At 37.9% G+C, this 12,319-nt stretch overlaps 3 protein-coding genes and 1 non-coding gene across 4 annotated transcripts; 1 reads left to right on the top strand and 3 right to left on the bottom strand.

Annotated features, from left to right (window-relative positions):
* Nucleotides 1-554: 554 nt before the first annotated feature.
* On the bottom strand, nt 555-2,469 carry LOC111797120 (zinc finger protein ZAT5). The gene has a single exon (XM_023680028.2). It carries the CDS (start codon nt 1,747-1,749, stop codon nt 754-756), a length of 996 nt encoding a protein of 331 aa, XP_023535796.2. The 5' UTR covers nt 1,750-2,469; the 3' UTR covers nt 555-753.
* Nucleotides 2,470-4,435: 1,966 nt separating this feature from the next.
* On the top strand, nt 4,436-7,735 carry LOC111797112 (putative pectate lyase 18). Its single transcript, XM_023680016.2, has 5 exons — nt 4,436-4,816; nt 5,039-5,515; nt 5,645-6,071; nt 6,487-6,692; nt 7,396-7,735. The coding sequence occupies exons 1-5, from the start codon at nt 4,578-4,580 to the stop codon at nt 7,676-7,678; spliced, it is 1,632 nt and encodes a 543-aa protein (XP_023535784.2). The 5' UTR covers nt 4,436-4,577; the 3' UTR covers nt 7,679-7,735.
* A 439-nt stretch (nt 7,736-8,174) lies between these two features.
* TRNAK-UUU (transfer RNA lysine (anticodon UUU)) lies at nt 8,175-8,247 on the bottom strand. The gene has a single exon. It is a non-coding gene; the product is annotated as a tRNA-Lys (tRNA).
* A 1,668-nt stretch (nt 8,248-9,915) lies between these two features.
* Nucleotides 9,916-12,079, bottom strand: LOC111797103 (protein NUCLEAR FUSION DEFECTIVE 4-like). The gene is made up of 2 exons (XM_023680005.2): nt 11,179-12,079; nt 9,916-11,091 (listed from the first exon to the last, which is right to left on the bottom strand). The coding sequence occupies exons 1-2, from the start codon at nt 12,043-12,045 to the stop codon at nt 10,159-10,161; spliced, it is 1,800 nt and encodes a 599-aa protein (XP_023535773.2). The 5' UTR covers nt 12,046-12,079; the 3' UTR covers nt 9,916-10,158.
* Between the last annotated feature and the right edge of the window lie 240 nt (nt 12,080-12,319).

Genomic DNA, 12,319 nt, shown 5'->3' with positions numbered 1-12,319 from the left:
TTTGAGCTCATGACAACATTTATCATAGCAGAACTTGGCCGGCGTTAAGCTTAAACCAAGCCTTCTTCTAAGCTTTCATTTAACTTTCTGTTCTTCATTGCCGGCGCCGGCACTTATGTGTTTCAGACCAAAAGGATTAAATTGGCAGCTTCTTCTACTTCCCGTCGATCAATTTTCAGAAGGCGGCTGGAGGATTCGGACCGATTCGTGTTAACGATTGGAACGTGATTGCTGTTCCCTTTCTGAAACCAGAAGATGAGTTTGATCTTCTTGCTGGTGATTGGTCTTTCGACAACTATAAGGTAACTGTAGTGATGGAGTTGTTCTTGGACATGTTGGGAGTTATGTTTTTTTTTTTTTTTTTTTTGTTTTTATGTCTTCAGATCCATGATGAATGATCCTATAATCGCATTTAATAGCATCCCGAACATCATGTTGATGAATGGGAAGCCACCTTTCGGCTGCTCTGAAGGAAAGGCGTTCGAATCATTCACTGCTACACAAGGTAACCACAATTTTTCTTATTGTGAAAACCTCTCACTAAAAGAACAAGATTCGTAAAAGAATTTCATTACTTCCATTATAACATAAAAATTAAAAGAATTTGGTGACATTGAAAGGTAAATTTTCCAAACAAGAGGAAAAAAAATGAAGATAAACTCATATAATCACATCAAGTTGATCATCAGTAACAATGATATGATGGAAAGTAAAAAATTTAGGGTGAAAAAATTTTAGAATTCTTATCCATCCTTAGTAATGACAGTCAACCAAAGTCCTGGCAGAAAAAACAAGTGGCTGCTGCTGTTGCTGTTGCTGTTGTTTATTATGTTGTTGTTGTGGCTGCTGGTTTGACTTTATTAAGAATGATTCTCTTTGATCATGTTCTTGAGGAGCAGGAAGGTTGAGATCCAAATCCAAAGAAAGAACACTTCTTTGCCGCTTTGGTTGTCTTTGATCCTCAGTTTCAATAGCCATTGGAGTCAGAGACAAGGCGGTGTTTGTCCCGACCGGCATGGCGCGGTGGCGTCTCATGTGACCTCCCAAGGCCTGCCCAGATGTAAATTCAGCTCCACAGATAGCACACTCATGAACCTTAGCCTTGCCACTGCTATACAAACTCCCCCTCTGATTCAATTGCAGAGAAAGTGAGTTTGTGATATTGTTTCTGAATTGCATCTCTTCATAGTCTGAAGACAAATGCAGCTTCTTTTCAGCTTCCATGGCCTTAGGCTTCTTATGGCTAGCCCTGTGTCCTCCCAATGCTTGAAACGATGGAAATGTCCTATAACAGGTCTTGCACTCATAACCATTCCATCCACTCCCACCCTTTTCTGTTCCAACCGCGACATTCTCCGTTGGGAATCTCCGCACATTGTTAAGATGATGAACCGGTCTGGCGTCGACATGTTTCGGCGGCGAACAAAAGGGTCTCCCTTGAGCAAGGAGGATAAGGCAATTAGCCATGTCTTCTTCTTCTTCAGTGACGATATTGTATGGCTGCAATTCACCACCAGAGGATGAAGAAGTTGAAAAATTGTTCTGATTCTGAATCAAAACCTCATAATCATTGTTCTCTGCTACAGAATTACTGTCATCAACAACAAATCCTCCTTCCCCACTTGAAGAATTGGCTGGAACAGCAAAAGGGATTGGAGAATGAAGCCTTTGGCGCTTGGTTCTCTTGCCTTTGGCTATCAGTGCTTGTTCCTTAGACCCCATGATAGCTTGTTGATGATCAACTTCCATTCTTTCTTCTCCAACCCCAAAATTCCTCTTTCAGAATGGCAAAGGAAGGGAGAAATTGGGAGGACTATGGGTATAGATGTATGAACAGATGGGGTGATGTAATATTTGTTGAATGATTGAATCTCAATAGAACAGTAAAGTACGAATGATTTCGATTTTCCAAGGCTCAGAACATGTGATATATATATAGATATACAGGAAAAGGGGCAAAATGGAAGAGATATAGCAAAGGAAAGAGGACAGAATGAAGGAGACAGAGCCATACAGTAAAACTAAAAACAAGCATTTCGTCGAACAGATTGTGTGCAAAATTAGGGAGGCAGTGTCGCAGAATATTGATGGAGGAACAGCCAGTTTGTTAGCATTTTAGCCCGTTTCACTCTCTTTCTCACACTTTGCCAACCCACTTTAGCAGAGATAGAAAGAGAGAGAAGACCCCAAATGCCAAATCCCATCAGAAAAAACGAGGAAAAAACCAAACCAATGGTAATTTCAGGCCCTTTCTAATTTAAGCCTATTTTAACTTCAGTAGCTCTTGTTTGGGGAAATCGACAGAAACCTAAATTCATGGCTAAGAAAGACTCGCCTCAAATGGCGGATTTTGGAGAGAAACAGAGACATTTCCAAGTCCACAAACAATGGAGTTTCTTCTTCTTCTTCTTCTTCCTCTGTCTTTGCCTCTGCACTCTGCCCACCGCTACTCCAATCACGTCCTTGCACTCATTAATTTAAATTTTAATGTATAACTTTATATTCCTTTTTTAATTCCCTAATTTAATTTAATTTTCCATTAATTCTATTTTCGTCTTTTTACATATGGGTCGAACCCATATCATATTATTTTTACGATTTCGTTTACTTATAACCGACCCTAACATTTAAAATGATAATAGATGTCTTTTTTGATCTACGTCCTTAAATTTTCTAATTTTTTTCTATTTTAATTTTAAAATGTGTATTAAGATTCCGGAGAGACTGTCACATAATAATGTATTAAGATTTTTTTTTTAAAAAAAAAAGGTTTATTTCATATATTTATCTTCAATTATTAAAATTTTCTAACAACTTTGTTTAAAGTTTTAGAAAGAATCTAGCTTTTTTTTTTTTCTCTCTCTTTAAAAAGGGATTTTAATTTGAAAAATAAAAAGAGTAATTTTGAAGCAAACATTAAATGAAAATTATAGGTTGGTAAAGAAATGAAAGGTGGGGCCCAAATGAATAATAATAACGCTTTGACTTGTACATCTAAGCAAAAACTATATTATATATAAAAAGATACACATTATTAGGATGAAATGTGACAACAAAGGACCTAATTTAACCCTAAGTTTAGCATATTTAAATCTAGGTTAAATATTATTAAATATTTTCTAAATAATAAACGTTCAAATCTCTATCCTCCTTTTTCGTCAATTTTTATTTATCGTTCAATGAGTATCGGTGAAGATTCAAATCTCCAAATTTTTTTATTGAAAACGTCGTGACCAATTGAGTTATACTCAAATTTGACACTCTACGTCTTTATTTGAACTGAATAAAAAATATAAATGAAGAATTATATAATATTATACGTCTTTATTTGATGATAAGGGTGTACATGGGTTGGGTGGGAAGAATTTAATCTTTTGACCGGGTGACTCGAGCAACCCAAATAAAGTACACAACCCATTCTTTATTTTCGAGAAGGGTTGGGTTGGATTGTCGAGTTGTTCCTTTTCTTTTTTTTTAATTATATAAAAAAATCTTACTTTGCCACGGTACATATTACATTAATAACTAAAATCTTATAAAATTCAAATATAAAACATCTACAAATCACAAACATTAGTTACAGACGTCAAATATTTATTGATTTTCATAATAATCCTAAAAGTACAGTAAGATAAGATTGAATTACAACTCTATTTTCGGGCTGGTCGAGTTGACTTGACCAAACAAACGCCAATTTTAAAAATCAACCCTAATGTTAAAGGATTAAAATGAAAATTATAAATTATGGATCGATAATTAATGCAATTAGACTAATAATAATACACTTATGGGATGAATGATTTAAATTTGGTAGATTGGTTAGGTAGGGATATACTTTATGGTGTGCTATCATATTTGGAATAGATTTCAAACAAAATAAAGATAACTAAATTAAAGCTATAGTTTGAACCCCACCATATGTATATATTATATCTTTAGTGGGTAATGAATGACCAAATTTTGATTTTTTATTTTTTTACAAAAATTTCAACTCATATATATTATACAAATAATAATGATAACCCGATTGAAAATCTTCGATAAAAGTTTTTGGACTCGATTAGGTAGAAAGAGTGTTATTCATTCATAATGTGAGATCCCACGTCCCTTTGAAATTCCCTAACAAACTTGTTTTAAAACATTGAGGTGAAGCTCAAAAGGAAAAGTCGAAGAACAATGATATATATTCGTGATGCAAAGAACTACTTAGCCCTCTCGTACAACGATACAACGACTCTACTGTGCTGGATGAGAGTTTGTAGTACCCAAAACACTGGAGTTAGGGAACGAACGTGAGAGTTCTAATTAAAACGAAACTTTTCAAAGTTGAAGGACGGATAAAATCGCTATCTCTAAACCCATATATTGGGAACTCGAGGAATAATTCCAAAACCCTAATGTCGGAAAAAAAAAAAAAAAAAAAAAAAAAAAAAAAAAAACAGGGAAAGGAGCTGTGGGTTATAGAAATCAGCTTCCATGGAAGCCCCACCTCTCAGCCATTAAAGTTTCTACTTTCTTTACTGACATGGATGCCAAGAACCCTAATACCCCACCAAAGAAAGTAACCCTTTTCAGACATGTTTTTATTCCTGTTTCAGAAACCAGATTTGTTTCGAACACAGTGTCTTTTTCTTCGATTAATACCGCAGAACAGCCCGGCCAGAAACATCCTCAAATTCCTCGTTCTACCTTCGAGGATGTTTCTTGTTCTTACCGTTCTCTTGTTATGGATGTCTGGTTCTTCTGCTGCTTCTTTCAATCTTACATTACCCCATCAGCATCCTGACCCTGACTCTGTTGCTGATGAACTTCAAAGGTATAATTTAGCATTTTTTAATGTTTTTTCTTCATGATTCTATTGGACATTGATGTTTTTCATCTGGGTTTCTTTGGATTTGTTTTCCTTTTAAGAAAATGGATGAACCCATCTGAAAATTTCTCAGTTTTTACTTTCTTTTCCTGCGTTTTCTCGCCGTCCAAACAAAAACAGAGCATCCTCTGTTTCTCTGAAACCAAACATACTCTGTTTTCTCTGCAGGACAGTCAATGCATCTGTATGGAGAAGACAAATGCTGTCCGAATCGAAGGATCAAACTTCCTCTTGCCTCACCGGAAACCCTATCGACGATTGCTGGCGGTGCGACCCGAATTGGGCGGCGAACCGGCAGCGACTAGCCGACTGTGGCATCGGGTTCGGCCGCGATGCCATGGGTGGCAAAGGCGGCAAAATCTACATCGTTACCGACTCGTCGGATTCGGATCCGACGAACCCCACTCCGGGAACTCTCCGCCACGCTGTGATCCAATTCGAACCCCTGTGGATCATCTTCTCCGCCGACATGAACATCAAGCTCAAATACGAACTTATCATCAACAACTTCAAAACCATCGACGGCCGTGGCGCCAACGTCCACATCACCGGCGGCGGATGCATCACCATCCATTCCGTGTCCAATATCATCATCCACAACATCCACGTGCACCACTGCAAACCCTCCGGCAATGCCAACATAAGGTATGTGTTAGTGTTAAAGCAAAATCACGAAGAAAGAGAATATCTTACCATTACAGAGGTTCGTGATTTTTAACGAATTTGATGATTACTATCGAATATTGAAAAATTTAAGGTAATGGGTTATGATAGGTCGACCCCGAGTCATGTGGGGCATTGGGGGCTATCGGACGGAGATGGGATATCGATATTCGACTCGAGGAAGATTTGGATCGACCATTGCTCGCTTTCATACTGCAAAGATGGGCTGATAGATGCAACAATGGGATCGACGGGGATAACAATATCAAACAGCTACTTCTCGCACCATGACAAGGTGATGCTGTTGGGGCACGACGACAAGTACACGCATGACTCAGGGATGCAAGTCACCATTGCGTTCAACCACTTCGGCGAGGCGCTGAGCCAACGCATGCCGCGTTGTAGGTATGGCTACATTCATGTCGTCAACAATGATTTCACCGCTTGGGAAATGTATGCCATTGGCGGCAGTGCCCGCCCAACCATTAACAGTCAGGGCAACCGTTACACCGCGCCGGTGGACCCTAATGCCAAAGAGGTCTTTTTCTCTCTCTAAACCTTTAAAAAAAAATTATTTGATTTTAAAATATTTTAAAATATTAAAACTAATGGAATAAACATTAAATTTAGAAAAAAAAAAAGTTTTGATTTTTTTTTTTTTTTTTTTTTAAAATGGAATTATTCGGGGAGGGGAGCGGCGGCGGTAGTCATGAGAGGAACTTTTGACTTAATGCGAGAAGTGGGGGAGGGGAGAATTAGATTCCTTATCCCACTTGCTTAGGCGGCGCCTGACGTTGACGCGCAGCCAATAAATCACTATTTCTTAGTGGGCCCTCTGTTTTTGTGCCGCGGAATTTGAGGGAGAAAAAAAACACAACAGAACAAAACTATAATTGGGTTTTTGTTTTTATATTGTTCTGGTAAAGCGCGTTACAAGCCGGTGATGATTATAGGTGACGAAACGTTTAGACACGGCGGAGACGGAGTGGGCGGCGTGGAATTGGCGGTCGGAGGGTGATATTTTGGTGAACGGCGCGTTTTTTGTGCCGTCTGGTGCCGGACTTAGCACCCAGTACGGTAAGGCCTCCAGCGTCGAGCCTAAGTCGGTGGCTCTCATCAATCAGCTCACTATGAACGCCGGCGTTTTCGGCGCCCCCAGGTAACTTTCTATTTTCATTTACTTTTTTTTTATTATTAAAAAAAAAAAATCTCCATTTTATTATCTAAATTAATTACTATTTAATAATTGACAACTAAATGACTTATTAAATATAAATTTTAAAAAATTAAATTTATAATTTAACAATTTTAATAGATTTTTTAAAAATTTTATTGATTAATTTACTAAAAATACATGAATTAATGTTTTTTTTTTAATTAATATTAAGATTTATTAAAAATAAAAATTTTAAAATATAATGTGAAGCTTTTTTAAAAGCTACTTTTAAAGTGCTTCTAAATGTAATAAAAAATAGTCCCAAAATTTGGTGTAAAAAAGGAACAAAGAATGAGGGAATTGATTCAATTGGAACCCAAATTGAGCAACAAATGCATGTGTTTGAGCACACAAAAAGAAAGGCTAAGCTTTTCTTCCTCTTCTCTTCCCTTTGCTTTACAACCATGGGCCCCCCTCCCCGTTCTCGATCGTTCGGTTTTATCTTATCACCTTTAAGATGCAAGATGACTTGCTCTATAGATTAACGAACGTCGGGGTCGAATTTTGATTTTCGAGGCGAATACTCATTTAGGGTTTCATCTATTGATATTGAGAAGAATAACTCGATGTGTATCTTATAAACATTGCGATGTTTATGAGATTCTCAACGATTAAAACTAGTTTTGACAGTTTTTGTAACGTGTAGGTACAATGCAGGTCAAGGAATTGTATATCAAGGGTTCAACGGTAGCAACGGTGGCGATGACAATAGCGATGGCGATGATGATGGCGGATATGGTGGTAACACTGCCATAAATAACAATCCAATTTATGGGAATGGCGGTGGTAGCGATGATGACTACCACGGAATGATATTTAAAGGTGACGGATATAGATCATCATCACTATTGTCGTCGTCAAACTTATGTATCCAAATTATAATAATTTTGTATATAGTAAAAAATTATAGCACTCTATCGACATTATAGAAAATATAAAAGAGTATTAAAAAGCTCATATAATTAAATTAAGTTAAATTAAAGATATCTCGAGGTTATTTCAAATTCTTTAGAGTTAACTTGTTTACGAGTATCATGAACATGCGCTTTGCATTTTTTTAGATATTTATTTTTAAAATAATAAAGCGTTCAAGCCATACATGATATATTTAAATATTAAATAAAAACAGGAGAACGAAACTAAATACAACATAAGACATCTCGGGATGACCGTTCTCTGACATTTTTGTTCGAGATTTATTATTCTTTCAAGGCAGTAGTGATTAAATATTTGATCTATTTTAACGGTTTATTTTGCTTGCGTTAAAGTCATAAATTAAAGATTCCTTCCAAAATGTTTCAAAGTAAAAAATAAAAAAGGTAAAAAAAAATGAATATTAACTTTTTATGGTCAATAGTTATAAATAGAAGTAAATAAAATTAAAATTAAAAAATAATAGAATTTTATAAAAGGGTACCTCCCTTTCGCCGTCTGTGGGAATCGAACCCACGACCACATGGTTAAAAGCCATGCGCTCTACCAGCTGAGCTAAGACGGCTCTTTGAAATGTTTACGAAATTAATTATATATATTTTTTAATATGGATGTTGGGCCTTCGTGGGCTTTTGTTGATCCACAGAAATTACGCCAATCAAAAGGCTATTTATGTCATTACGCCGATCAATCTTGCAAGAGGTCCACAAATCAATAGCCCAAATGTTTCTGTGGATCAACAAAATAAATTTTTATAAAATTTTATTAAAATAATTTTTTCTTTTTAAACTGTCCTTCAATAAAAGATTATTAAATTATTTACTTTTCCAAAACCAAAACTAACGGTTAACTGCCACATCACTTATATGTAGACCATTTCTTTTACGAACCTCGTAAAAAAGGACTCTGTTGGTCTGTGAGGACAATAGTTTCACTTTTAAAAGCTATGTGTAGGTAACATCTCCGTGTTGTAGGGGATGCAGGGAGATCAGGTGCTAGATCCAGATTCCAATTCTTGATTTGAATCCTTATGAAAAATAGGCTATAATGACTCGTGTTAGTCTATGGGAATATTAGTTTTTACTCATAGAAGCTACAACCAGATAACATAACCATGTGTTGAAGCCATCAAGTCCTGATTTCAGATTCCAAATCTTGTTTTTAATCTTTAAAATGACTCGTGTTGGTTTGGGGATAATAGTTTTTACTCCTAGAAGCTACAAGGAGGTAACGTGTAGAGATTGTAGTCTTTACTCATAAAAGCTACAAGTAGATAACGCAACCGCGTGTCGATCTGAACCCTTAAACATGAGACACTGCAATATCATAGAAAATGTGGGTTCGCATCGTTTTAGAATTAAGTATTAGGTTGTTATCTTATCTATCTTTATCATAAGCACTATTTCTATGTTTATCCATTTGTTAAAAACAAACATGAAATCCCGACATCACTACACTTCCCAACCTAGTGGGAATCAAAGTCAAAACCATACCCTCATCTATATAAACATAAACTAAGAACACCTCCTTCTTCATCCTCGTAAACATCACCACAAAAATGGACCCAAACTCTGCACGATTCAATTTACCAAATCCTTCAAGTTGTTTAGAGTTAACTTGGCTGAGATATATTCTTCAAGACTTAAAAGTTCCGTTGACCGAACCAACATTGTTGTATTGTGATAATCAAGCAGTATTACATATAATAGCCAATCCAATTTTTCATGAACATATGAAACACATTGAAACAGATTGCTATATAGTTCGAGAAAAGTTACAAGCTCGAATCATCAAAACCATGTTATGTTTCGACTAAAATGTTATTGACACATGTTTTCATTAAAACTTTGGAAATACAGCAATTTGATTGACAAGTACTACCCAACTTGTTAAGTGTGATAGACAAGTATTACCCAACTTGTTAGGTTGACACGTACTACCCAACTTGTTAGGTGTTATTTAAATGTAATCCGTAGTACTCTTTCCTCATTTGTAGGAGTTAGTTGGTAACATATTTTACGTCGTTTCCGAATTTGGTTAATAGTATATCTTTTATATTTTATCTTATTTTCAAGATTTAGTTGATTGAAATACTCTGTTTTTTCATTCTTTGAGTGTTTTTTAAAATCTCTAGATAAGTTGAGTGATATTTATGTTAAAACTTAATCACGAGTAAATAAACACTTTAATTTCATTGGTTAGTTGACTAGAAGTGAGTCAACGTGACAAAGAGTTATCCTACAAACGTGGAAAAGAGGGAAATTATAATTATGAAATAAAAAATGTCAACCTTTCAAACATAGTTTCCTTCTCTCTCTCGCTGTCACGAGGAAGATTACAATATTCATTAAAGTCAACACTTTTAGGGCTGTTTTTACCAATTTAACCTTAAAGCTTTTAAATTAAAAAAACTACAATTACAATAATCCAAATTAAAGGGTGACCATAACAAACCAATCTAAAAATGCTGACATCATCATTGCCTAATCCCCTGTTTCGAGTCCTCCACTATATCGCCGCCGTTTATGAACCCACCGCCGTCTTCCTTCTCCGCCTTCTCCGCCTTCTCCGCCTCCTCCGCCTCTCTAAATCTCCGATAAATGTCACTCTTATAAAACTTCCTCGTCCTCATCACCAAAACCAAAGAAACCAAAGCCCCAAACAAACTCACCGCCGTAATAATCACAAACGACAGCTTGAAACACACCGTCCCATTACAAATCAACTCCTCCCCTGTTTTTCTTATTCTCCCCGTCGCCGCCAGCTGCTTCTTCGCCTCCTTGTCGTATAAATACCCCGCCACATTCACATTCAGCAAATAAAGCCCCACGGGGCTCGCCACTGACCCGAAATTATACAGCGTCGCGTAATATTTTAGCCCAAAAACCTCTGAGACGATGGCGAAAAGCAGAGGCCATTGGGCGCCGTAGCAGAATCCGGTTAAAACAGAGGCAATGTAGAGGCCGCCGCTCGGGTTGAAGGCGATTAGAAGATGGGCGATGCAGGAAAGAAGAAGGACGATTGTGAGCATTGAAGGACGAGGGAATCTGTATTTGATTAGCAAATGTTCGGAGAGGAATCCGGCCATTACTCTGCCGAGGTAATTCCATATGCTGACAAGCGACACGAATGTGCTTATGCTTTTTTTTGGGTAATCTTGTGACTGTCCGATTTGTCCGAGGTTGTCGATGGCGGTTAGTGTCCCGCCGACGCCGCACGCGGTGGCGAGAAAAAGGAGGAACATGTCGACGCTGAACAGAGCTTGGAGAATTGTCCAATCTTCTCCTCTTTCCGGCGGACTGAACACGTTTTTCCACCATTGAATTTTGGTGCTGCTTGCTGGTTCTGTCTCCTTTGGTTTCTTCGGGAGGAGTGCCATTGGTGTCGTGTTCTTCAACGCCGGCGTCCCCTGTTTTTTTAACGTTTGATCAAAATGGCAACTTTGGCTAACCTTAAAATTTCCAAAAAATTAAAAATTGATTAAATTTTCACTCACCGGCTTGGAGGAAAGCCCATTCTCAATCACCGGAGGCTTATTCAAGCGCCGCCACGCCTTGAATTCCTGAGCAACAACAACCACAATCGGCAAAAGGAGCAACAGAGTAACCACCGCCGCACTGCCACCGTACTCCCCTCTCCCAAAACTAAATTTCTGCTGCAAAATTATCATCAGCATCAAAAACCCAGCCAGCCCCAACGAGATATACAAAAACCTGTAAAAAACCCTCAGCTCATCCTCCTCGTGCTCCACCTTCATCCGCCGCACCGTCGGCAAGAAAATAAACGAAATCACCGCCGGCAACCACCCCAACAACAAAATCAACGATTTTTCATCTTTCCCATAAATCGCATGGTAGAGCTGCGTAACAATGGCCCCACTCAACCCCATGTAGCCCTTAAGAATTCCGATGACGACGCCGCGCCGTTGCGGGTAATTCTTAACGCAGGTGACGAGGGCGCCGGTGTTAGCGAACGTGGTGGCGTTGGCTCCGACACAGATATATAAGCACATGAGCCAGACATGGGTGGGGATCTTCTCGGAAACAGAGAGCCAAATCATGAAGTAACCGAAAAAATTGAGAAGAGCTCCCATGGCAAGAATGGACCATGGTGGGGTTACTTCGTTGATTAATCCGGCCAAGACACCGACAGTGGTGCCGACATCTTTGAAGAAGCTGATGAAATTAAGGGTGGTTTGGTCGTAACCCAATACAGATTTGATGGTGCCGGAGTAGAGGCCGAACATGTAAGGGATGCCGGCCATGGACATAATAAGGAAGGAGGCGAACATCATGAACCATGGCCCTTTGATTAGTTTGAGGGTGAAGGATTTGGTGTTGAACCCTGCAGAGATTGGGTCCATTTTTGTGGTGATGTTTAGAAGGGTGAAGAAGGATGTGTTCTTAGTTTGTGTTTATATAGACGAGGATTTGGGTATGGATTTGACTTTGATTCCCGCTATCTATCTTACTCGCATGTAGCTTCTATAAGTAAAAACTACTAGTCACACCGTCCCACACGATTAAGATCAAGATGTAAAATTCTGAAACGAGGGCTTGAATAAGCTACGTTAGCTGCTTAGAGTGAAGACTATTATCCCCACAGACAAAGTTGAGTCATTTTAGCATTCTCTTTTT

This window comes from Cucurbita pepo, chromosome 1, assembly GCF_057944985.1.
Source record: "Cucurbita pepo subsp. pepo isolate OVF chromosome 1, ASM5794498v1, whole genome shotgun sequence".
Taxonomy (NCBI): Eukaryota; Viridiplantae; Streptophyta; class Magnoliopsida; order Cucurbitales; family Cucurbitaceae; genus Cucurbita; species Cucurbita pepo.
This window is presented reverse-complemented; position numbering and strand designations above follow the sequence as displayed.

Excerpts from the sequence above, each read along its gene's own strand:
- LOC111797112 (XM_023680016.2), top strand. The coding sequence starts at position 4,578 with ATGTTTTTATTCCTGTTTCAGAAACCAGATTTGTTTCGAACACAGTGT. Across the intron at positions 4,817-5,038 it reads GTTGCTGATGAACTTCAAAG|GACAGTCAATGCATCTGTAT; the intron begins GTATAATTTAGC and ends TTTTCTCTGCAG. Across the intron at positions 5,516-5,644 it reads TCCGGCAATGCCAACATAAG|GTCGACCCCGAGTCATGTGG; the intron begins GTATGTGTTAGT and ends GGGTTATGATAG.
- LOC111797103 (XM_023680005.2), bottom strand. The coding sequence starts at position 12,045 with ATGGACCCAATCTCTGCAGGGTTCAACACCAAATCCTTCACCCTCAAA. Across the intron at positions 11,092-11,178 it reads ATGGGCTTTCCTCCAAGCCG|GGGACGCCGGCGTTGAAGAA; the intron begins GTGAGTGAAAAT and ends TTAAAAAAACAG.
- LOC111797120 (XM_023680028.2), bottom strand. The coding sequence starts at position 1,749 with ATGGAAGTTGATCATCAACAAGCTATCATGGGGTCTAAGGAACAAGCA.